This window comes from Scyliorhinus canicula, chromosome 9 (assembly GCF_902713615.1).
Source record: "Scyliorhinus canicula chromosome 9, sScyCan1.1, whole genome shotgun sequence".
Taxonomy (NCBI): Eukaryota; Metazoa; Chordata; class Chondrichthyes; order Carcharhiniformes; family Scyliorhinidae; genus Scyliorhinus; species Scyliorhinus canicula.
Window position 1 is genome coordinate 97,293,927 of NC_052154.1, and position 24,371 is coordinate 97,318,297.

Consider the following 24,371-nt stretch of genomic DNA (forward strand, 5'->3'; position numbering starts at 1 on the left):
TGTCCCTTTTTCTGTCACCCTGCTGGGAGATCCAGTGGAATATCAGAATTTCTTACTGACGTTTCAACGGTTTGGTGTATATTGCCCAATAACCGTAACACTGGCTGACCATTGAATTAATAAACCCAGAAATCTAGGAGGGTAATGAGCCAGATTATCTTGCTGTCTGCATTATGTAAGGGGCTGGGGTGACAGGGCAACTTCCACCCTAGTTGCCCCTGAATGTTGGATGCCTGAGAGCTGACTGGCCACCCTATACCGCCTTAGAGTGTGTTTTGAACTGTGCAGCTCGTGCTGTGAAGCACTGGGTTCTGCAGCGTATTGGTGGCTGGGTTAATCTATGGCTATAGACCGTGTCATTGCCACTTGCGTTTTCTCTTTTTTTCCTTTTTATTTCCCTCTGCACTGTGCCATCTGCAGTACCTCAAGGTAAACTAGTTACTGACACGGGCAAAGCATGAAATAAGTGTAGCCTAGCAGCCCCAACGTGGGGTAATTGGGGGATTTAAACCACTCGTGTACAGTATTGAAAATGGTTTTCTAGTGTAAATGTGGATTGAATACATCAAATGCTCTTTGGGAATCTGTTGTTTTAAATGCTGTACTATTGCTTTCTGATCTAGCTGTCCCCATCCATTACACAGAGGCATGTGAGCTGTGCCATTCGCAGTCTGATGAATGGAGTTTAGAACAAAAAGCTCAGCCATCATGTCAGAAAGCAGGGCCAGCCATCTGGGCACTACATGTTTTGCTGTTAAAGTGATGATATGCCCCCTGCTACCCTTCCTCACCCCTCTCCCACTTATTTGATGCTCTGCCCCAAGGTTAGACCTTCACACTGTGGCAGTAACTCTGCCCCACATTCTCAGTTGCTGGTTTCTCAACCTGACTGTTCCAGTAATAGATTTTCCTTTCGTCTGTGTCTCCACACTCTGCTCTTCCTGTTGGGGCCTCATCCTCATGGCTGATTGGCTGCTCTTGTTGGTGTTGTCATGGTGTCTTCCATCTTGTCCTTTGCCGTCCAGTGTTTGGTTAGCTTAAGTGTGATCATGCAGCAGGAGCTCGTCACAGCGGAGAAGAAGGTCCATTTTAAAATCTCTTTACTGCTTTCATGCTTCTGTGCTTTGTTTTGAGCTCTGTTCCTGGCTGTTGGCTGAAGCGGATAGTTCTGCTGGATTCCGTGCGATACCCTGTCCACCGCAGAGACCTTCCTCTAGCAGCCGAGTGGAATCTGCAGCCTCTGCCACATTTAACTAACTTGGATTTTGGTGGGCCTCCATCATTCCCTCTCCCTCCTCCCTCCTCCCTCCCTCCATCAATTACTCCCATTAACATTCTCCTCCTGTGTCCCTGTTACTCCCACATTCCTCCTGCTAGTTGTCACCCCCACAAGCTCATTTCCTGCCTCTCCTCCATTCCCTGTGCCCCTCCGCCTTCCCTCCACATTCTATCAGTTTGCAAACAGATTTTAAATGGAACCCCTGCCCCCAAGGACCACCAAATTCAACTTGGTTCAAATGCAGTTTATATTTTGGCTAAATGTTCTGTATTATTATATTAATGTAGCGCATGCTTTAATTCTGGGCTTTGGCCTGCCAAGTGACTTGTAATGAGCATGAACAGCCCGCCGAGAACCTGGGGACCTTGTCTCATTGCAAACCAGTTTCCTAAATGCATTGCAGCTGATTGTGGCTTATGCACGTGAAAGCTTTTATCAATGTGAGTGATTTAAAGCTCCAGTGAATGAAGTTTGTCCAGAGTGCACACAGCTTCCTTACGGTATAGCCACTTTCCCTGGTTCTTTCACTACAAAGAAACTATTGGCCGTTCTTCAACACATGGTGTTGAAATTAGGGGCTGGTTTAGCACAGGGCTAAATTGCTGGCTTTGAAAGCAGACCAAGGCAGGCCAGCAGCATTGGTTCAATTCCCGAACCAGCCTCCCCGAACAGGCACCGGAATGTGGCGACTAGGGGCTTTTCACAGTAACTTCATTTGAAGCCTACTTATGACAATAAGCGATTTTCATTTCATTTCATTTCACATGGTGCCTCACAGCCGGCGCTATGACAGTGTCTGGATTCTGGAGCCCGAATCTGCCCAATGTCCCCTGCATACCCCTCTTAGTTACTTCTTCCACCTGCAAGTATACTTCATTATGCACCATGTCAAGCATATTTCAGCTTCAAATGGACTACATGATCCCATCAAACACTCCCGGGACAGGTACAGCATGGGGTTAGATACAGAGTAAAGCTCCCTCTACACTGTCCCCATCTAACACTCCCAGACAGATACAGCACGGGGTTAGATACAGAGTAAAGCTCCCTCTACACTGTCCCCACCAAACACTCCCAGGATAGCTACAGCACGGGGTTAGATACAGAGTAAAGCTCCCTCTACACTGTCCCCATCAAACACTCCCAGGATAGGTACAGCACGGGGTTAGATACAGAGTAAAGCTCCCTCTACACTGTCCCCATCAAACACCCCCAGGACAGGTACAGCACAGGGTTAGATACAGAGTAAAGCTCCCTCTACACTGTTCCCATCAAACACTCCCAGGACAGGTACAGCACGGGGTTAGATACAGAGTAAAGCTCCCTCTACACTGCCCCATCAAACACCCCCAGGACAGGTACAGCACGGGGTTAGATACAGAGTAAAGCTCCCTCTACACTGTCCCCATCAAACACACCCAGGGCAGATAAAGTACGGGGTTAGATACAGAGTAAAGCTCCCTCTACACTGTCCTCATCAAACACTCCCAGGACAGGTACAGCACGGGGTTAGACACAGAGTAATGCTCCCTCTACACTGTCCCATCAAACACACCCAGGACAGGAACAGCACGGGGTTAGATACAGAGTAAAGCCTGCTCTACAATGTCCCCATCAGATGTTGTTGAGCAGCTCTCCCGCTAAGCTTTTATATAATTTTGGTTTGGAGTTCAGCGTTGAGTTGAGGAGTGGCATTGGCTTCCTTCAGAAGACTGTCACCCACACAGAATACTTGAGCTTTACTTGCTGCAAGATGCTTCCTCGGACACCATTGCCCGTTGGTTAGCCCCCGGTGAAGGCTGAGTATTGTTTCCGAGTGCACTGCCCAGTGACACTCACTCCCCAGGACCAAGTCCATAGCATTCTCCCTTTTTGGTTTGAATTACATTGCTGTTTGTGCACGTTGATTTGTCCCTCATGAGGATGGGAATTGCAGCCATTGGATGGAATGTAATGGTGTGGGTGGCAGCTTACGACTGACAGAGCTTGGAAATGCCTTCCTGCTGGGCAAACTGCAGTGGGATGGGAGCAGGCATCTGCTTGGGTTGGTGGGGTGGGTGGGGAAAAAGTGGGGAGGGTTTGTTTGGTCAGTTGGGGGGGGGTCAGGGTGCCGGGGTTTTTTTGGGCAGTTGAGGTGAGGGGTGTGTTTAGTGAGGTTGGGGGGGGGGGTTCAGGGTGTTGTGGGGTTGGGGCAGGGGTTGTTTGGTCAGGTGAGGGGTAAGGGGCGGTCAGGGTGAGGGGTGGTGGTCAGTTGTGGTTGAGTGGGGTTTTTTCGGTCACTTAGGAGGTGTCAGGGTGGGGGCGTTCTTTGGTCAATTGGGGGGTTGGGGCGGGGGTTAGGCAGTTGGAGGGGGTGTCTGGATGAAGGAGAGTTGTTTGGTCAGTTTGGCAGGGGGCTGGTTTGGGGGAATTTGAGATGAGGGAGGGGGATGGGGTTTTGGTCAGTTTTGGTTTTGGGCTAAGTGGGGGAGGGGGGGGGAGGAGGAGTAGTGTAGAACCAGGGGTTACTCCTCATTTTTGGGTTGCCCTTTGAAGTTTTTCCTCTGCATCATCTTGTGACAGGCACTGGCGAGCATGAGCTTGAACACTCAACCCATCCTCAATCTGGAGAAGTTCAATGAAGCACAGGAACTGCCTCTGGGCGGGAGGCCACGAGATGAGCAGACCTCTACCCCATCCACAGAGTTCAACCCTCTCATCTACGGCAATGACGTTGACTCAGTGGACATTGCCACCCGGTGAGTGGGAGCCTGGGCTGAGACATCATTGTGTTCCCCATCTCTGTCTCCTCTCTTATTGTGTAGCAACCATCCCCACAACACACTCCTCACCCTCCTCCTGGCACCTTCCTCACTTTGGATTCTGCTCAGTGTTGGTAGGCTCTGTTGTCATGGGATACATCATCGTCACCTTCAATCGCCTGACCAGTCCTGATGGCGTTTTCAGTACTTCACCCTTCCTCAAGCAATTAACCCAGGGGTAACTGTTGAAATTACTGGGGCTTGACCTACATCCACACTGGCTCAACACTTTGTATCGCTTTCAGGGGTTGCTCTTTTGATTCATCCCTTAGTTTTTTAAATTTTGTTTAATTGATTGAACTGAAAAAAAAGACATACAGATGAGTGTGCAGTTCAGCAGACCACGGTTCGACAGGCTGAGTGGACTGCGATTAATGTTGGAATTTCAGATATATATTGTATTATGTGTATTTGGTGCAGTAAAGGGTTACAAGCCTGGACTAGTGTGTGGATGACTACTGCAGTCATGTTTTTAAATATCCTGGTTTAAAAGAAAGACAGGGTAGACATTGGGGCGACAGAAGGGATAATTAAAGTATCGTAGAAGAAAGATCAAAATTAATTCCTTGGGTGACTGTCTTTGTGGAGTTTGCATGTATTCTCCGTGTCTGCATGGGTTGCCTCTGGGAGCTCCAGTTTCCTCCCACAGTCCAAAGATGTGCAGGTTAGGTGGGGTTACGGGGGTTAGGGCAGATGAGTTGGTCTAGGTAGGGTGCTCTTTCAGAGGGTCGATGCAAATGGAATGAGTTGAATGACCTCATTCTGCACTGTTAGGAGACTATAATTCCGACCATGTATATCGTTTACCGAAATAGGGCTAATAGTATTTTGTTTATAGAAAGAAGGTTTACAGTTAGTGGGATAGAGGTAAAGTAGATAATGGGAGGAGCCAGGGGCTGATGCAATCGGGTGTGGAGATTTTTAGTTTTATTTTTTGGATGGAAGGTGAGCCGAGAGAGTTTCTGAAGAATACAACCAGTGATTCTGCATTATTCTGACAGGGTGGCAGGTCTCTCTCTCTCTCTCTCCCTCTCTCTCTCTCCAAGTAGTCTCAAAGGATCTCTGTCCAATGTTTGGCAAGTAATCCTGTGTTTGCTACCTCGAGTTAAAAGTGGGTTATGACCTGAGATGGGTTTTGCTTGATTGGAGAAAACAAAATAGCAGTTAGGAGTAAGTGTGTTTCATTTCATTGTTAAGCATTGTTTAACCAGTAATTGAAAGTTATTTCTCGTGTGATGTTAAAATTAGTTGTATCCTGTGACAGTATTAAACTTTGTTTTAATATACTGGATCCCTTGTGCGTGGAATCACTCTTGGAGTGAAGTACCCTTTCCTCACAGTCGTACAAATTCAATAAAATATTGGGGTTTCTGTCTGTTATTCTAGCACTTTTGGGTCTGGCCCGGGATGGTAATAGTATGTGTTGGGGGTGATGCTGGGATGTTCCTATGCGTGTCTGTTGTTGGAGGGGGAGGCCTCTGTCTGTCTGCTGTACAAATTGTAATTTGTGGTCTGTTGTGCCACCCTGCTGCTTTCACAGTGGACTGTCATTCTCTGTGTTTCAGGGTTGCCATGGTGCGGTTCTTCAACTCTCCCAACGTGCTGCAGGGTTTTCTGGCTCACACCCGCACTCTCAGACTTTTCCCTCGGCCAGTCGTTGCTTTCCAAGTCAATTCCTTCCTGGCATCCAGACCTAAGCCCTCGTTGTTCACAGAGAAGCTGGCCCGCACTCAGGCCGTTGAGTATTCCGGGGAATGGTCGCTGAATCCCACCAACTACACTTTTCAAAGGATCCACAACAGTAAGTTGGAAGGAGGGTTGCTCTGCTGGATGATGGTGAGTGAGTGCCAGTGTGGTCTAGTTAGCTGGAGAGGATGATGAATGGGACTTCTGTCCCAATTGAGAGAGTCAGGGGTAGTGGTTCTTTGTTCCGTATCCACTCAGCCCTTCTCTTTGATTGGTGCTCATAGAATGGCCATTCAACCCCTTGGTTGTTCCACAATTAAATCATGGCTGACCTGTTCCTCTGTTACATTTCCTGCCTTTCCTCGCTATCACTCGGTGCATGACATATTAAGCCCCACATTGGAGTTTTAATCCAAAACCTTTTGGGAGAAAATCTTCCAAATTTCCGCAAGATTTGTTTGGGAAAAGTACTTCCCGATTTCCCCGTCTGAACAACATAGCCCTAATTTTCAAATTATGCCCCCTCGTCCTTGCAGAGGAAATATTCCATCTCCTCAATTGAATTATTTTCTCATTATATCATTTTAAAGCTATCCATTGGACCACCCCTCAGTATTCTGCCCTCAAAGGAAGATTAGCACAGTGGTTAGCACAGTTGCTTCACAGCTCCAGGGTCCCAGGTTCGATTCCTGGCTTTGGTCACTGCCTATGCAGAGTCTGCACGTTGTCCCTGTGTCTGCGTGGGTTTCCTCCGGGTGCACCGGTTTCCTCCCACAGTCCAAAGATGTGCAGGTTAGGTGAATTGGCCAGGCTAAATTGCCCTTTAGTGTCCAAAAAGTTTGGGTGGGGTTACCGGGTTACGGGGATAGGGTGGAGGTGTGGGCTTAGGTAGGGTGCTCTTTCTGAGGGCCGGTGCAGACCCGATGGGCCGAATGGCCACCTCCTGCACTGTAGATTCTATGATGCGTGCACATTATGCACTCAGTCCTCGCCATTTTTCAGCTATGTTTCAGTTCTGGCCACAATGTCAAATTCACACATGGCTTATTGTGTTTGTGGCTCATCAGCCTTATTGGTGGGAACAATATTACTTGGAAGGTGGTAGTCTAGGTGGGGTAGAGGAACAAAGAGATCTCGGAGTGCAAACACCTCAATAATCAGAATTTGCAGCAAAAGGTGGGCAAAAGGGGCCACGATTTCAAGGTGAGAGGGGGAAAGTTTAAGGGAGATGTGCGTGGAAAGTTTTTTACGCAGAGGGTGGTGGGTGCCTGGAACGCTTTACCAGTGGAGGTGATAGAGGCGGGCACGATAGGCGCAGGCTGGGAGGGCCGAAGGGCCTGTTCCTGTGCTGTAATTTTCTTTGTTATTTCTGGAGGGATACAATTGAAGAGTAAAATTAATAAGTTAGGTGAAATCTGTATCCAATATTGGTTAGTCCATACGAGAGTACTGTGCAGTTCTGGTCACCATATAATTCAAAGGAAATAGAGACACTGGAGAGGGAGCAGAGAAGATTGACCAGGATGATAACAGAAATATGTGTGTATACATTTCAGGAAAGGGGGAAGATGCAGGGTTTGTTTTCTCTATTTTAAGGTTTCTTGGTCCTGGTTTAAACTACTGTCCTAGTTCAGAGAGGAACAATATGATTTGAAAACTCACCAAGCACCTGCCATCCTCTGTCACTCCATGGGACGTCCACACTCTTCCCTGCACTCGATGTATCCGTCACAGCTGCTGTTACCAGTTCTCACTGTCTCCTGTCCCACTTTGACTGCCTCTTGTTTGTAAAGGATCAGAACAGCATCTCTTACGTTTCTGTATTTTCTGTGTCGTATTCTCTCACTCGAGTTAAGTAATAATAGTAATAATAGTCTTTGTTGTCATAAGTAGGCATACATTAACACTGCAATGAAGTTACTGTGAAAATCTCCTAGTCGGCACATTACGGCGCCTGTTTGGGTACATGGAGAATTCAAAATGTCCAAATACTCTGTTGAAGTAAGGAGATAGAACAAAGAAAATTACAGCACAGGAACAGGCCCTTCGGCCCTCCCAGCCTGCGCCGATCCAGATCCTTTATCTAAACCTGTCTCCTATTTTCCAAGGTCTACTTCCCTCTGTTCCCGCCCATTCATATACCTGCCTAGATGCTTCTTAAATGATGCTATCGTGCCCGCCTCTACCTCCGCTGGTAAAGCGTTCCAGGCACCCACCACCCTCTGCGTAAAAAAACTTTCCACGCACATCTCCCTTAAACTTTCCCCCTCTCACCTTGAAATCGTGACCCCTTGTAACTGACACCCCCACTCTTGGGAAAAGCTTGTTGCTATCCACCCTGTCCATACCTCTCATAATTTTGTAGACCTCAATCAGGTCCCCCCTCAACCTCCGTCTTTCCAACGAAAACAATCCTAATCTACTCAACCTTTCTTCATAGCTAGCACTCTCCATACCAGGCAACATCCTGGTGAACCTCCTCTGCACCCTCTCCAAGGCATCCACATCCTTCTGGTAATGTGGCGACCAGAACTGCACGCAGTATTCCAAATGTGGCCGAACCAAAGTCCTATACAACTGTAACATGACCTGCCAACTCTTGTACTCAATACCCCGTCCGATGAAGGCAAGCATGCTGTATACCTTCTTGACCACTCTATCAACCCGCGTTGCCACCTTCAGGGTACAATGGACCTGAACTCCCAGATCTCTCTGTAAATTAATTATCCCCAGGACTCTTCCATTGACCATATAGTCCGCTCTTAAATTTGATCTTCCAAAATGCATCACCTTGCATTTGCCTGGATTGAACTCCATCTGCCATTTCTCTCCCCAACTCTCCAATCTATCTATATTTTGTTGTATTCTCTGACAGTTCTCCTCGCTATCTGCAACTCCACCAATCTTAGTATCATCTGCAAACTTGGTAATCAGACCACCTATACCTTCCTCCAGGTCATTTATGTAGATCACAAACATCAGTGGTCCGAGCATGGATCCCTGTGGAACACCACTAGTCACCCTTCTCCATTTTGAGACACTCCCTTCCACCACTACTCTCTGTCTCCTGATGCCCAGCCAGTTCTTTATCCATCTAGCTAGTACACCCTAAACCCCATACGACTTCACTTTTTCCATCAACCTGCCATGGGAAACCTTATCAAACGCCTTACTAAAGTCCATGTATACGACATCTACAGCCCTTCCCTCATCAATTAACTTTGTCACTTCCTCAAAGAATTCTATTAGGTTTGTAAGACATGACCCTCCCTGCACAAAACCATGCTGCCTATCACTGATAAGTCTATTTTCTTCCAGATGTGAATAGATCCTATCCCTCAGTATCTTCTCCAACAGTTTGCCTACCACTGACGTCAAGCTCACAGGTCTATAATTCCCTGGATTATCCCTGCTACCCTTCTTAAACAAAGGGACAACATTAGCAATTCTCCAGTCCTCCGGTACCTCACCCGTGCTCAAAGATGCTGCAAAGATATCTGTTAAGGCCTCAGCTATTTCGACCCTCGCTTCCCTCAGTAACCTGGGATAGATCCCATCCGGTCCTGGTCACTTGACAACAGCCCCTTCACAAACCACCTTCAAATTAGCCTGACCGCACTGCACGTTTGCAAATCTCCCCGGAACAGGCAATCAGTAGCTCCGCTCTGCTGCCCTCTGCTGGATGCTTTCTTGCACTCTAACTCCTCGGGTCTCTTTCGCAGGTACGCCTTCAAATTAGGCTGACCGCACAGCTCGTATGCAAATCTCCCCGGAACAGGCAATCAGTAGCTCCGCTCTGCTGCCCTCTGCTGGATGCATTGAGCTGGACCCTTTGCTATTATGTGGTACTGTATGCAAAATATCAACCCTCCTGCCCTCATCAACCCTCGTCATTCCTTTGTCAAAGTGCCCAACCCAGGTTAGGTTGACATCATTTGACTTTAACAAATATGCACTAACTGTTACCTATTTCTTTACCAGTGCAAAATGACTTCTTTCCCAGATTACCATCTCTATAAAGATTTTAACACCCAATGGTCGGAAGACTGTAGTTGCTGCGTTTATCCCTCCCTCCCTTTGAAACCGCTGTGTAACATTTCCAATTCTCTTGCTTCTGGTGCTACTCCTTATCTCTGAGGTTGGAGATTGGATAGGAAGGGGAGTGAGGGGGGAAACACCAAGATGAAGGCACTGGTGCGTGGGCATGTCGGACCTTTGGGCTGGGCGTGTCGGGCCCATGGTGACCCGGGGTGGGGGGACTGGGGGCAGCCCTGTGGTTGGTGGGAGAGTTTTGGTCTGGGACTTTACCATAGTTACCCAGATGTTAGAAACTTTTCTGGCTAAACCAACCAACCTGCCGGAACCAACCAAGGTTTGCGATCTAAATCATGTTTTTGGGTAATTCACAATGCAGGGCAGTAACCAGGGGAAGTTTAAATTTCTGGGCAATTGCCGTGCAAATGCTCATCTGTGCGGTTCCAAGAGGAATTCCCCAGCAGGCCGTGGGGTAACGCCCCAACCAATCTGATGCTGAGGATATCGGAATTTACGGCCCATTAATTTTCCATCCAACGTACCTGGGCAGGCCCTTCATTAAAATTAGTCTCACAGTGACTCAACCAGGAACCATAGGATCTCTACAGTGCAGAAGGAGGCCATTTGGCCATTCGGTTCCGCATTTACCTTCTGAAAGAGCACCCTACTACTTCCCACACTACTACCGTAACCCCACCTAACCTGCACATCTTTGGAAATGTGATCTCTGTTCCACAAACATTCTTCCATTAAAATATATTGCTAACATGTGCTTGTGCAAGTAAGTGATACCTACAAGTGTGTTTCTTACCAACATTGCCGCCCTATCTCCCATAATCTTTTTGTTTTCTTTCCCATCTTTCCTGAATCTATTGTAACCAGTCTGCTCAAGTTCTTTTGAATAATAATTCTGCTCGCCCCCTATGTTTCCCCCATTTCCTTGCAATATTTATTTTGCAAGTATTTGTCCAATTACCCTTGGAAGGCTGTGTTCTGATGAGTCTCTGAAATGAAAATGAAAATCGCTTATTGTCACGAGTAGGCTTCAAATTAAGTTACTGTGAAAAGCCCCTAGTCGCCACATTCCGGCACCTGTTCGGGAAGGCTGTTACGGGAATGAGGTCCTTTTAATTAATTTCCCAATTGGGACTCAATTCTGATCTACCCCGAGGTGAGGAGGAATTAGCTAACTCCCTTTCTTTATTTAATCCCCCCTCACCCTCCACCGGTCGCAACAGGGTTAATTTAAAAGGAAGCTTTTCCCCGGTAGATACCTTTCCCAAATCCAAATGTATTTGGAGCATGCCAATTTAGCCAGCTTTTCTTAAGTCAAAGAAAGCGTAAGTTTATTTGTTACTAAAAAGCTGAGAAATATTTTTAAAACAATGCACACATTCACACAATAGTCAGAAATTAGAAGCTAAACGTTCATGTAAAAAAAACAATGTTTTTGGTTTGTCCATGAGCGTAGATGGTGGTATGTTGCGGCCGTTAAGTTGAGTGATGCCAGCAGAGCTGACTTTCACAGGTTAGTTTGGAGAAGCTGGATTCTGCAGATTGCCGAAACTGTCCTATTTCCTTTTGGTGATGGCTTTGACTGAGTCTCCTCCAATAATGGAGAAACAGATCAATCTTTTTGCCAGCAAGTTGCCTTTTCAGGCAACTGGCTGCTGTCTCTGTTGTTGTGTCACACACACACAGAAATGGCACCACATCACCGGTACACACCAATCTGATGTAAGCTAGCTTTTTATCCTGTTTCCATGAATGGGAACAAACAGCATGTCTTCTACCCTGTTATGGGAGCGGTGTTTCCAGAACCCCAAAATGTATCATGGAGTTCAACCAACCTCCCCCTTTAATGGATTGTTAGCTTTTGAAGCACACAGCTTGTTCTCCAGGTGTGGTATTACAATTATGGACACGTGGGTTTTTAAACACAAAACGCTGTTTATTCCATGAATTCAGCTTAACCTTTTAAATAAACATTGGATCACTTAACACCCCTTACTTCAAAGATAACCCCGAAAATAATACAACACTAAATAAGCCCTCAAAATGTTCCTTCAAACCTCCAAAAGACTTCACCTTTAACAACAGACATGAGGTTACATTCAATATACTTATAGTCTTTGGATTTTCAGACATTAACAGACCAGTTCTGTGTTTTCTTCTTGCAGCTTTTTGCAAAACACACAAACACTCCCAGTTTTCTCCTCAAACCTGAAACCAAAAGCAGAAGTTAGCTCAGCTCAGCTCCCCCCACCCTCTGACATCACTTCAATAATATGAGCTGCCCCATTTCTTAAAGGTACATTGCTTAAACATCCATTTCTTAAAGGTACTCTCACATGACAACCCAGAGACTGTTTTCTTTAAGCTTGGCCCATTTCTGTATTCTGAGATATGAATCAGCAGGAGGTTAGGTTTTGGATGTCTGCAAAGATGTGACAATCGGTCTCCATTGTCTCCGCAAACACGAGAGTAAAGTTCAGTATTTTCTATATATATATACACAGATCTGCTATTATTTGTCTCTACCTAGGCGTGTTTGACCCAGCTCTTATCGGAGACAAGCCCAAGTGGTACGCCCATCAGCTGCAGCCCATTTACTACCGTGTCTACGACAGCAACTCCCAACTTGCCGAGGCCCTCAACATTCCCATCGAGAAGGACGATGGCTCTGAGCCGACAGATGACAGGTTTGTATGGATCAGGACAGAAATGTTCACCCCCAACCCCCTCTCACCAACCTTGTGAAACCCTGGTGAGATCAGCCTGGTAACTTGCCTGAAGATTCTTTTGTCAGAAAGACAAGATAATCAGAAATTGGACCTGAAAACGAAAAAGATGGATAGTGAGCAAGTCAGGCAGCACACGTGGTGAAACAACCTTCATTAGTCGAACCTTGGCACTTGAGTTGGACCCCCCCCCCAATTCTCTGCTCCCACCTTTTTGAACACAAACTGGTGGGATGGTTCTATCTTTGATTTTTTTTTAACAAATTTAAAGTGCCCAATGTATTTTTTCCAATTGAGGGGCAATATAGCGTAGCCAATTCACCTGGCCTACACATCTTTGGGTTGTGGGGGTGAAACCCATGCAAACACGAGGAGAATGTGTAAACGCCACATAGACAGTGACCCAAAGCCGGGATCGAACCTGGGACCTCGACGCCGTGAGGTAACAGTGCTAACTCACTGCGCCACCGTGCTGTCTCTATCTTTGATATCATAAGGTCACGAAAAGTCATTGACAAATAGGGTTAAGGAAAATCCCAAGGCTTTTTACACGTACATAAAAAGCAAGAGGGTAGCCAGGGAAAGGGTTGGCCCACTGAAGGATAGGCAAGGGAATCTATGTGTGGAGCCAGAGGACATGGGCGAGATACTAAATGAATACTTTGCATCACTATTCACCAAAGAGAAGGAATTGGTGGATGTTGAGTCTGGAGAAGGGTGTGTAGATAGCCTGGGTCACATTGAGATCCAAAAAGACGAGGTGTTGGGCGTCTTGAAAAATATTAAGATAGATAAGTCCCCAGGGCCGGATGGGATCTACCCCAGAATACTGAAGGAGGCTAGAGAGGAAATTACTGAGGTCTTGACAGAAATCTTTGGATCCTCACTGTCTTCAGGTGATGTCGCGGAGGACTGGAGAATAGTCAATGTTGTTCCTTTGTTTAAGAAGGGTAGCAAGGATAATCCAGGGAACTACAGACCGGTGAGCCTTACGTCAGTGGTAGGGAAATTACTGGAGAGAATTCTTCGAGACAGGATCTACTCCCATTTGGAAGCAAATGGATGTATTAATGAGAGGCAGCATGGTTTTGTGAAGGGGCGGTCGTGTCTCACTAACTTGATAGAGTTTTTCGAAGAGGTCACAAAGATGATTGATGCAGGTAGAGCAGTGGATGTTGTCTATATGGACTTCAGTAAGTCCTTTGACAAGGTCCCTCATGGTAGACTGGTACAAAAGATGAAGTCATACGGGATCAGGGGTGAGCTGGCAAGATGGATACAGAACTGGCTAGGTCATAGAAGGCAGAGAGTAGCAATGGAAGGGTGCTTTTCTGAATGGGGGCTGTGACTAGTGGAGTTCTGCAGGGATCAGTGCTGGGACCTTTGCTGTTCGTAGTATAATGATTTGGAGGAAAATGTAACTGGTCTGATTAGTAAGTTTGCAGACGACACAAAGGTAGGTGGAATTGCGGATAGTGATGAAGACTGTCAGAGGATACAGCAGGATTTAGATCGTTTGGAGACTTGGGCGGATATATGGCAGATGGAGTTTAATCTGGACAAATGTGAGGTAATGCATTTTGGAAGGTCTAATGCACATAGGGAATGTACAGTGAATGGTAGAACCCTCAAGCGTATTGAAAGTCAGAGAGATCTAGGTGTACAGGTCCACAGGTCACTGAAAGGGGCAACACAGGTGGAGAAGGTAATCAAGAAGGCATACGGCATGCTTGCCTTCATTGGCAGGGGCATTGAGTATAAGAATTGGCAAGTCATGTTGCAGCTGTATAGAACCTTAGTTAGGCCACACTTGGAATATAGTGTTCAATTCTGATTGCCACTCTACCAGAAGGATGTGGAGGCTTTAGAGAGGATGCAGAAGAGATTTACAAGGATGTTGCCTGGTATGGAGGGCATTAGCTATGAGGAGCGGTTGAATAAACTCTGTTTGTTCTCACTGGAACGGCAGAGGTTGAGGGGCAACCTGAGAGGTTGTTGCACGTTTTACTTTGGGCGCAAAACGCGTTTATTGGAGTGTATTAACACGCCTCCGAGTTCGACGTGTGCTTCACACTACTAGGCTCTGTTCTATGTAATTATTTAGCTCTGGAGTCGCCAGTTGCCGTATAGGCAACGTCACAAGTATCTCAAGGTCAAGTTCAAAGTAATAAAGACGATACACCGATTAGTAAAGTTCAAACGATCAATATTTATTATACAGTTATAATAAATACTCATGCACACACTAAGAGACTAAGCTATAACTAAACTTAAGTGAACAGAATACTTATCTAACAGGAACAGGCAAGGTCAGAGAACGAGGCCTTCGTCCTGGTTTGGTACTGCAGCCTTCAGCAAGCGTTCTGGTACTTGGGAGTCTAGTGGGCTTGGATCGCGTAGCGAGCGTTGAACTTACGGTTTTGGCGGCTGGTGCTCAACGGCTGGAGTCAGGATGCAAGATGTCAGTCAGAGCCGGAGCACGAGTTTAACAGACCGGGCTCTGTGGGGAATTTGCTTTTATACCCCTCTCTAATGTCCTTGCCCCCTTCTAGGCGGGCTCTACCTTTCGGTACCGATTGGAACGTTTCCAAACGGCTACCTTCGAAATCCTCCAATGCGGGGCTTCCCTCGATGTTGGGGGGTGGTTTCGATATTCGTTACTCTGGTGCCATCCTGTCTGCTCCACCAATTAAGTGCTACATTGAGATGGAAATGTTGCCATTGTGTGTGCCTGGATCTGGGCCGCCTCATCAGAATGTTAAGCGCTTTGCCATTAACACCTTTGGCTTGGAGATCTGCACCTGGGCAGAAAACTGGTTTGCTGCTTGCAAAATGCTAATTAGTTGAGAGCAGGCTGTCTGTTCTCACTAAACAGGCTTTCCCTGCTGTCTTCCATTTTAGTTTGGCTCAGTGTCCATTTTGCGTGGCCAGCATGGCTACATTCCCTCCTTGTGATCCTCACAATCATACTATTGTGAAGGATCACCTATGTACTTTGCCTTCCTTGTGTTCTGACCTCTTGCCAGTTCCTGTTCTACTCTATCTTAAACTATGGGAAGAAGAGAAAAAAATTTTTAACTAACATTTCTACTTGGCCCTATGTCAAAGGGACATGCATTACTACAACTGGGAACCTCTACCTATCACTATTAACCTTAACCTTAACTTAACATTTCATCACTCTAAAATCTTAACCATTCACACCACAACATCACACTTCCCAACTCGGCAGTCGAGTATGGAACAATATAATACATGGCTGAATTTTTATTTACAGAGTGTTGTAATCAGTGAGGGGTTGAGGGGTTTGGTGGTATCCGAAGATGGGGGATTGAACTCTATAGATGGGTGAGGCGCTGGAACGAGAGGCTCTCCTCTTCCATTTCCTCAACCTGAGGGTCTGCACTAGTATGATGAGGATCGCGATCACCAACAGTGATTCGATTATATAGGACATGGAGTACCACGTCATGAATTTAGTACACCAGGTCTGAACCTCGCTGATCAGAGCTGAGCACTGGGGGTTTGCTGTAATTGAAACATTTACGGTGGGGGTTGTGGGGGAAACGTGTCTTGTTTCCACACATATACATATGACATTAAACAGTAATAAGTGGGCTTCCATCATTTTGCTGTTCTTCTTCTTTCTCTTCCTTCTTCCTCCGGTATTGACAATCCTAGCTTCGACCTCTGTCTCGTCCTTTGAAACCTTTGGGATCAAGCACAGTATCTGTCAATACACAGTTTAAGACCTTTACTTGTTAGTGCATCTGTCTTTCAAAACCCAATTGACCCTTTAAAATGACTGGCTAAGTCACACCCTGTGACTCCCCTCATTTTTTTTTTCAAAAAGCGAATTTAAAGACCAGCATACACCTAACAATCCTTCCTTCTGCGAGCCGTCTCGCAGGCTTTGCTGATTTACCATCCGAATGTTCCCGGATGTAAAGAGCATGTGGGATGGTGGCCGAAGGGCTACCTAACGTAAAATGAAAACAAACTTTGAAATAAACATCCGAATGAGTTGCGTATGGGCCGCGACGGGTACGAGTTGGGTGGGATCCCCGGGTAGGGCGTGCTGTGCCGTACCCGAGCTTGGCTGACCAAGGGTTGGTTCTCAGACAGGGCGGGTCCTCAGTGCCGTTTGTCCACTGCCTGAGTAACCTGGAAAGAAACGGGTACGAATGTGTTGACCATGACTTGCAGCCTCTATTTCGCCGAATAGAGGGGCACCTAAAAAAACCAAGGGAGCCAAGATGCTCCAACTGAGGACATCACTGAAGTTCTCAGAGATATCTGCGGACAAGCTATTTGGCGTGTGGCCTTACAACTTTGGAAAAGATCTCCAATCAAACCGAAGTTCTCAAAGGTATCTGCGGACAAGCTAACGTGTATGTGAGGTGGTCACAATCTTTTCAGCTGAAAAGAAGATGTCCATCCTCCAGCTGAACAATGTACAATCCTGAGACAAACAAACATAAAACGAAGACAAACATACGTGCAGGTTCCATCAGAAAGGACATCGTTTCCCTCAAACGATTCCTATCTTACATCATCTGGACACCTCACTTTGATTCTGCCTCTGTGAACAGGGTCACAAAGGGGTTGCCGTGTCGGGAGTCAGACACCGTGTCGTCCTGCTCTCCCGGATCCCGCACCCTTGTGTGGATCAGGCATGAAACTTTGGAATTGTGTGACCGGGGGTCACTTTCATCATTGCGGACAAGTCTGTAGGAATTGTCCCTGTGCCATTGTGTAGTGTCGAGTGTGTTGTCGGGGTAGTCGGGGTCGGGTGGTGGTTCTGGATATTTGAGGTAGGTGACTTCCATGGGGTCACTGGAGTCGGGGTCGTAGCTGGTGCAGTGTGGGCTGTATGGCTGTGTGCTGTCGCTGTCTTCAGAGTCAGTGTCAGTCCTGCTGTCTCTGCTGTGGCAGCTTGTGGGCGTGTCGGGGCGTGGTCTGTAGTGGTCTGTGGGCGAAGTCGTGGGCGAGTCCGTGGATGAACTGGTCTGTGAGGGGGATGGTGGAAAAGTGTCTCTGGTGGGCGGGGTGAAGTGTTCTGCTGCATCCAGCAGGACATGGTGAGCATGGTTGGCCTGTGTTCCATATGCCTTTAACTGGTTTATATGGAACCACGCGGTCTTCCCATTAGGATACTTTATCCTGTAAACGGAGGGGCTAATTTTGTCCGAAATTGAGTAGGGACCGGAATATTTTGGAGCCAAAAAACTGCTGGGGTTATAAACAGATAACATTACCTGTTGCCCAACCTGGAATTCTGTGGTGTGTACGGTCTTATTGAAACAGGCAGTACGTTGCTGTCGGCGTTTCCCTAGCTGGACTGCGGCTGCGAGCTGTGCAGACCTCACAGTCTCAACTAGATCTTTAACTGCCTTTTCATGTGTGAGGGCCGTCACTTCGGGGCTTGTCATGTCCAGTCCTAAAAGGAATTCTGTACCTTTCATAGGGCGTCCGGTCATGAGTGTATGTGGTGTGTATCCTGTAGATGTGGAGACAGTGTTCCTTATGAACATGAGTGCAAAGGGGAGCACTGAATCCCATGTTGAGTTATTCTCTTGAACCATTTTCCTAAGGGTAGTTTTTAGGGTCCGATTCATGCGCTCCACAATCCCGCTGGACTGTGGATGATACGCAATATGGAAGTTCTGTTTGATTCCGAATATTGTCAGGACGTTCCTCATGACCCGTCCTGTAAAGTGAGATCCCTGGTCCGAATCGATACTTCGGGGTAAACCCCATCTCGTGAAGATGTGGTGGGTCAGGATCTTTGCAGCTGTCTTAGCTGTGTTTGTTCGTGAGGGAAATGCCTCTACCCATTTGGTAAAGGTGTCGATGACCACCAGAACGTATTTATAGCCATTCCTACAAGGGGGCAATGGACCTATAAAATCGATCTGGAGGTTTGTCCAAGGGCCGTTAACTGGGCGAGTATGCCGAAGTTGTGCTTTCTTAGAATACCGCTCTGGGTTATTCTGAGCACAAATCAGGCAATTCTCAATGTAGTGTGTGACATCAGTCCTGAGATTAGGCCACCAACAGAGTTGCCTGAGGTGCCTCGTTGTTGCATCAATTCCCTGATGCCCGTGTCCGTCATGGAACAAGGCAATCATCTGATTCCTGTCCTGCTTCGGGACCACATAAAGTTGGTCCTTAATGATCACACCCTCATGTGTGGTCAGTGTGTGTTTAAAGTGCTCGTACGCAGGCACAAAGTTTCCCTTGAAAACCTCCCTGAGGTCTCCGTCCTGTTTCTGTGCTGCTACGAGATCTTTAACCTCTGTTTGTGAGACTTGTACTGCGCTCACAGGGGCGCTAGCTGGTGCGCTAGCTGGGGGGGTCCATAAGTGTCCTCTCCTGGAACCTGCCTTAGCCAATGCGTCGGCTTTTACATTCCCAGGGGGTGATGACCTATGGTGGCTGCGAACTTTTATAATGCCGAAGGTCCTGTCCTTCGCTTTCTCTAGGATATGCTGGAGTAAGGGGGCTGATGGAAGGGGTTTTCCGTCTGCGGATACAAAACCTCGTGTCCTCCACAGGGGCAGAAAATCTGTTAGGCTATTGCAGACATATAAGCTGTCTGAATATATGTCTGCTGGGCTGGGGAAAGAATCGGGGTGGTCCACTATATACGCTATGGCCGCTAGCTCTGCTGCCTGCGCGCCTAAGTGACCTGGTAACTTAAGAGCTATCTCTTCGAGAGCGCGCCCCTGCGCGTCCTCTACATAGATGCCGCATCCTGTGATACGCTCACCATTTAAAACTGTGGAGGAACCGTCTACATAAATCCTCAAGGGTCCACACGTGTCTGTGGGCTGGGGGCTTTGTGCGGGGTTCCCTATCTTCCTGGGGGGTGTTTTTGCTAAAAAGGGTCCTGTGTTATGCAGGGGAGCTACAATTTCACAGTCATGGGGCTGTCCGGGGTATTGGAGGTTGTCTGCTAAATATGTGTGGGTGCGTGTCCGTTTTACAGTAATGTCCCGTCCTTGTAAAAGTAGGGTCCACCTAGCTGCCCTAATCTGGCTAACTGAACCGTCCTTCAGTCGACCGTCTAGTAGTAGCTGTGTGGGTGTGTGTTCGGTTAGAATGGTGATGGGATTTAGTCCGGTTCTGTATGAAAAGTACTGTACTGCCCAGAAGACAGCAAGGAGGTGCCTCTCACAGGCTGAAAATCCTTGTTCTACCGGGTCTAACAGTCGGGAGGCATAAGCCACTGGTCTTAGCTGCTCGTGCCGTTCCTGAAGCAACACGGCCGAGAGGGTCAGATCTGTGCTAGCTACCTCGATTGCGTACGGGGAAAGTTGGTCGGGGACTAGCAGCGCGGGTGCTGCACTAAGGGCTCGTTTTAACTCTTCCACAGCGCCTGTATGCTGCGGAAGCCATTCCCAGGGGGCTCCTTTCTTAAGGAGGTCTGAAAGTGGGGCGGCTTTTGTCGCGAATCCGTCTATGTGGTTCCGACAATAGCCAACCAGTCCTAAAAACGACCGGAGGGCTGAAACATTCTGGGGAAGGGGCAATTTGACGATCGAATCAATTCTTTTGAATTCGATCTCGCGTTTGCCGTGCGTGATGACTGATCCCAAATACATCACTTTACTTTCCAATATTTGGGCCTTTTTCGGGTTAACTTTACAGCCAATTTCAGTTAAGAGTTCCAGGAGTTCGGCCAGAAGCGAAATGTGCTCTGCCTTTGTGTCTGTCTGCAGTAGTAGGTCGTCTACATACTGTACCAGACATTCGGGTCGGGAAAATTTTTCTAATCCACTTGCCAGCTGTCGGTGGAAAATGGAGGGTGAATTGTGGAATCCTTGTGGGAGGCATGTCCACGTGTACTGCTGAGTTTTAAAAGTGAATGCGAATTTGTATTGGCACGCTTTTGCCAATGGTATGGACCAGAATCCGTTACTGATATCCAATACCGTGAAGTACTTGGCGTTGAGACCCTGCTTGAGCATGGTCTCGGGACTAGTAGCTACCGTTGGGGCTACTGCGGGGGTTACTTTGTTGAGTTCCCGATAATCGATGGTCAGACGCCATGATCCATCGGGCTTCCTCACTGGCCAAATAGGGGCATTGTTGGTGGAGGCTACCGTTCTCAGTACACCTTGGTCCAACAAGCTACCTATAACTTTTCTATTTCCACCTCTGCCTCGAGGGGAAATCTATATTGCTTTTGCGGTCGGGGGTCCTGTCCGGTAACATGAACTTGTCCAGTCATTCTGCCACAGTCATGACGGTGACTTGCAAATGCTGTCCTGTGTTTGTTTAGTAGGGCCTTAATTTGTCGGTCGGTGTGGAGTGTAGTCAGGTCGAATGAGTACTCTCCCACTGCGCTAATCCGATTAGCGTAGTCTCCTACTGTGAGGGTGGCTGGTGCTCTGTCTGATCTAGCCATTCGCCAGACACACTGGTTCACTGGGTCGAACGACAAGCTGTGAGCGTTCATAAAATCTATCCCCAGGATGTGTTCTGCTGTCCTGGGAAGGTTTACTAGAACTACGGGGTGCTTTGTGCTAATGTTCCCTAGCTGGATCGCTACGGGTGCTGTGATATGTCCCTGCTGCGAGTTTCCGGTGAACCCGCTAAGTGTGATGGTGGAGGTGGTCGGCCACGTGTCTGCGTGTGCCGTGGGTGTGGAGTTAATGGTGGTGCGGGATCCTCCTGTGTCCCACAGTAACTCTATGGGCTTCCCTTTGACTTTTGCTGTGACTACGGGCCTCCCTGATGAGTCCCATAGTGTGTCACAGACCCAAGTGGGGGAGCCCGAACACCGTCAGTTCGTCTCGTCCACATTGGTGGGTCCTGACTGTACTATCACATTGTGGATGGGTTTTGCCTTACTGCGGTTCAGAGTGCCTGTCTGCTGGCCTCTCTGAGATCGCTGGGGTGCATTACACTCTTTTGCCCAATGCCCTAACTGTCCACAGTTATAGCATTCCTGTCCTTTCTGTTGAGGGCTGCTCTTGCCTTCATTTACCCATGCGGGCTTCTGGTGCTCTCTGACTGCTTGGATATCTGCAGCAGCCTGAGCCTCTTCTGGGGATCTAACTTTTCCTTTTCCCTGAAGCGATTGCTCCCAAGCGCGGGACAATCTTTTCAGGACCCATTTTTCGTTATGGGCCTCTTCTGAGGGGTCATAGCTATTGCAAGCGCTCTGTCCTGCTTCTGTTGCGTGTGAGATAATTGTGCGCATCCACTTAACCATGTTTTCGCGGGTTAAATGCGCTCTATCTAACTGTCCGAAAACTGCGCTGAAATGAATCCACAGCCTTCCTGCGAATGCTGTGGGGTGTTCGGATCTTTTCTGCCTGCACTTATTCAATCCTTCTACGGGGTCACCTCTATTGTACCCGATGGCATCTAAAATGGCGGTGTGCATCTCCTCTAGGCTGCCTCCTGCCACATTCTGTGGGTCGGGGAGGGCTGCTACTACACTCTGGTCTAAACTCAGCACGGTGAGCTTAACCTGCTCTCTCTCATCCAGGCCGTACATGGTAGCCTGCTGTTTTACTTTAGCGAAAAACTGGTGGGGGTCTGCGGTGGGGAGGAACGGAGTGATCTTTTCACAAGCGTCCCTTAGCTGGGTTACTGTTAAAGGGGTGGTGTAAGTTATGTCTGGGGCGCCTTCGGATTCGGCTTTTCTCTGCGTGGTTACGGGATTCATGGGTGCGGTTATGGTCTGAGCTGTGGGGGGTTGGGGTGCCTGTCGTTTCTGCTGAGCTGCTGGCGCACATGTTCCCTGAACATAACGCTGCGCTGTCTCGCTTAATTCCTGCCAATCTGGGGCATTTTCCCCATCTAACTGTGCTTCAAAGGTGCTTTGGAAGCCATTCTGCACCGAAAGCAGAGATTGCAATTCCGCAATCTGTTTCCTGCATTTCGCGTGGTCAACTGTGCTTTGTCTTTGTTCGGTCGTTGCAGCATGGAGTGCTCTCAAAGCTGCTTTGAGATCAGAACATTGCCTCTGCAATGCCTCCACCTGCTTCTCCGATTCCTGTCTTATCAGAACGGCACGTTGCACGTCCTGATAGGCTTTCTCAGACTGGGTCTGGGAACTGTTCAGATGAGCTAGACAAGACTGATGAGCCCTTTTGGCATCATCCACCTCTCTATCCTTCTCTGCCAACTTCCCTTTTAATTCCAGGTTCTCCTTCTCGATGTCCCTGACATCGACCTTACTCATCCTATTCCTCTCTTCTAAATCTGTCCGGAGCGTCCTGATGACCTCCTCTGCGCCTCGCAACTGTGCCAAACAGGACACAATCGCCATCGGCTTGCGTGCTTTACCTAGATTCTTTTTGTGTATTTGAGAGAGGTTCTCCCACCAAGTATGACCTATACTCCCGGGACCTGTCTCCTCATTTGCACAAAACTCTTTCCAAAGGGGCCATCCCTTTCCTTGTAAATATTTGCGGAGTTCCAGCTCCCACGTGGGACACTGGCCTACTCTGCTACTGCTGCTGGTCGCTGCGACCACAAACTTTGCTGGATCCATCAGACGTTCCATTGCCTGCATGGCCATTTCCTCTGACTCTCTTTTTATAATTTGGAACAGGGGGTTGTTGGGGTGGTGTTTCGAAAAAAGGGTACGGCTTACGCTATTTTCCGTTAACAAAACTACCGAAAGTTTGTCGCAACAAAAAGCTTTCAGTTTTACCTTACAGCCCTGTTAGTACGCATGCACTAAAACACACTTCCGAATTACGCTTATTATTTTGAACACCTTGAATACTTGTGATCTCTTTCTTTCTCTGCAATTTGGAGTTCTAATTCAAATTTCAGGGTCCTGGACACTGTGGTGTTTCCACTTACAACAGGGTCCCGGCGGATGTCGCCACTAAATGTTGCATGTTTTACTTTGGGCGCAAAACGCGTTTATTGGAGTGTATTAACACGCCTCCGAGTTCGACGTGTGCTTAACACTACTAGGCTCTGTTCTATGTAATTATTTAGCTCTGGAGTCGCCAGTTGCCGTATAGGCAACGTCACAAGTATCTCAAGGTCAAGTTCAAAGTAATAAAGACGATACACCGATTAGTAAAGTTCAAACGATCAATATTTATTATACAGTTATAATAAATACTCATGCACACACTAAGAGACTAAGCTATAACTAAACTTAAGTGAACAGAATACTTATCTAACAGGAACAGGCAAGGTCAGAGAACGAGGCCTTCGTCCTGGTTTGGTACTGCAGCCTTCAGCAAGCGTTCTGGTACTTGGGAGTCTAGTGGGCTTGGATCGCGTAGCGAGCGTTGAACTTACGGTTTCGGCGGCTGGTGCTCAACGGCTGGAGTCAGGATGCAAGATGTCAGTCAGAGCCGGAGCACGAGTTTAACAGACCGGGCTCTGTGGGGAATTTGCTTTTATACCCCTCTCTAATGTCCTTGCCCCCTTCTAGGCGGGCTCTACCTTTCGGTACCGATTGGAACGTTTCCAAACGGCTACCTTCGAAATCCTCCAATGCGGGGCTTCCCTCGATGTTGGGGGGTGGTTTCGATATTCGTTACTCTGGTGCCATCCTGTCTGCTCCACCAATTAAGTGCTACATTGAGATGGAAATGTTGCCATTGTGTGTGCCTGGATCTGGGCCGCCTCATCAGAATGTTAAGCGCTTTGCCATTAACACCTTTGGCTTGGAGATCTGCACCTGGGCAGAAAACTGGTTTGCTGCTTGCAAAATGCTAATTAGTTGAGAGCAGGCTGTCTGTTCTCACTAAACAGGCTTTCCCTGCTGTCTTCCATTTTAGTTTGGCTCAGTGTCCATTTTGCGTGGCCAGCATGGCTACAAGGTCTACAAAATTATGAGGG

At 47.6% G+C, this 24,371-nt stretch overlaps 1 protein-coding gene across 45 annotated transcripts in view; it reads left to right on the top strand.

Moving 5' to 3' along the window:
- madd (MAP-kinase activating death domain) overlaps positions 1-24,371 on the top strand; it is a 224,091-nt gene that overhangs the window by 46,406 nt on the left and 153,314 nt on the right. For 26 of the 45 annotated variants that reach the window (XM_038807261.1, XM_038807262.1, XM_038807290.1 and 23 more), the window contains exons 8-11: positions 1,026-1,082; positions 3,842-4,017; positions 5,646-5,881; positions 12,347-12,503. In XM_038807261.1, the coding sequence (XP_038663189.1) occupies positions 1,026-1,082; positions 3,842-4,017; positions 5,646-5,881; positions 12,347-12,503 (626 nt within the window). Of the gene's footprint in view, positions 1-420; positions 430-1,025; positions 1,083-3,841; positions 4,018-5,645; positions 5,882-12,346; positions 12,504-24,371 lie in introns of all 45 variants that reach the window. The other 19 variants (XM_038807298.1, XM_038807307.1, XM_038807271.1 and 16 more) reach the window with 2 other exon arrangements.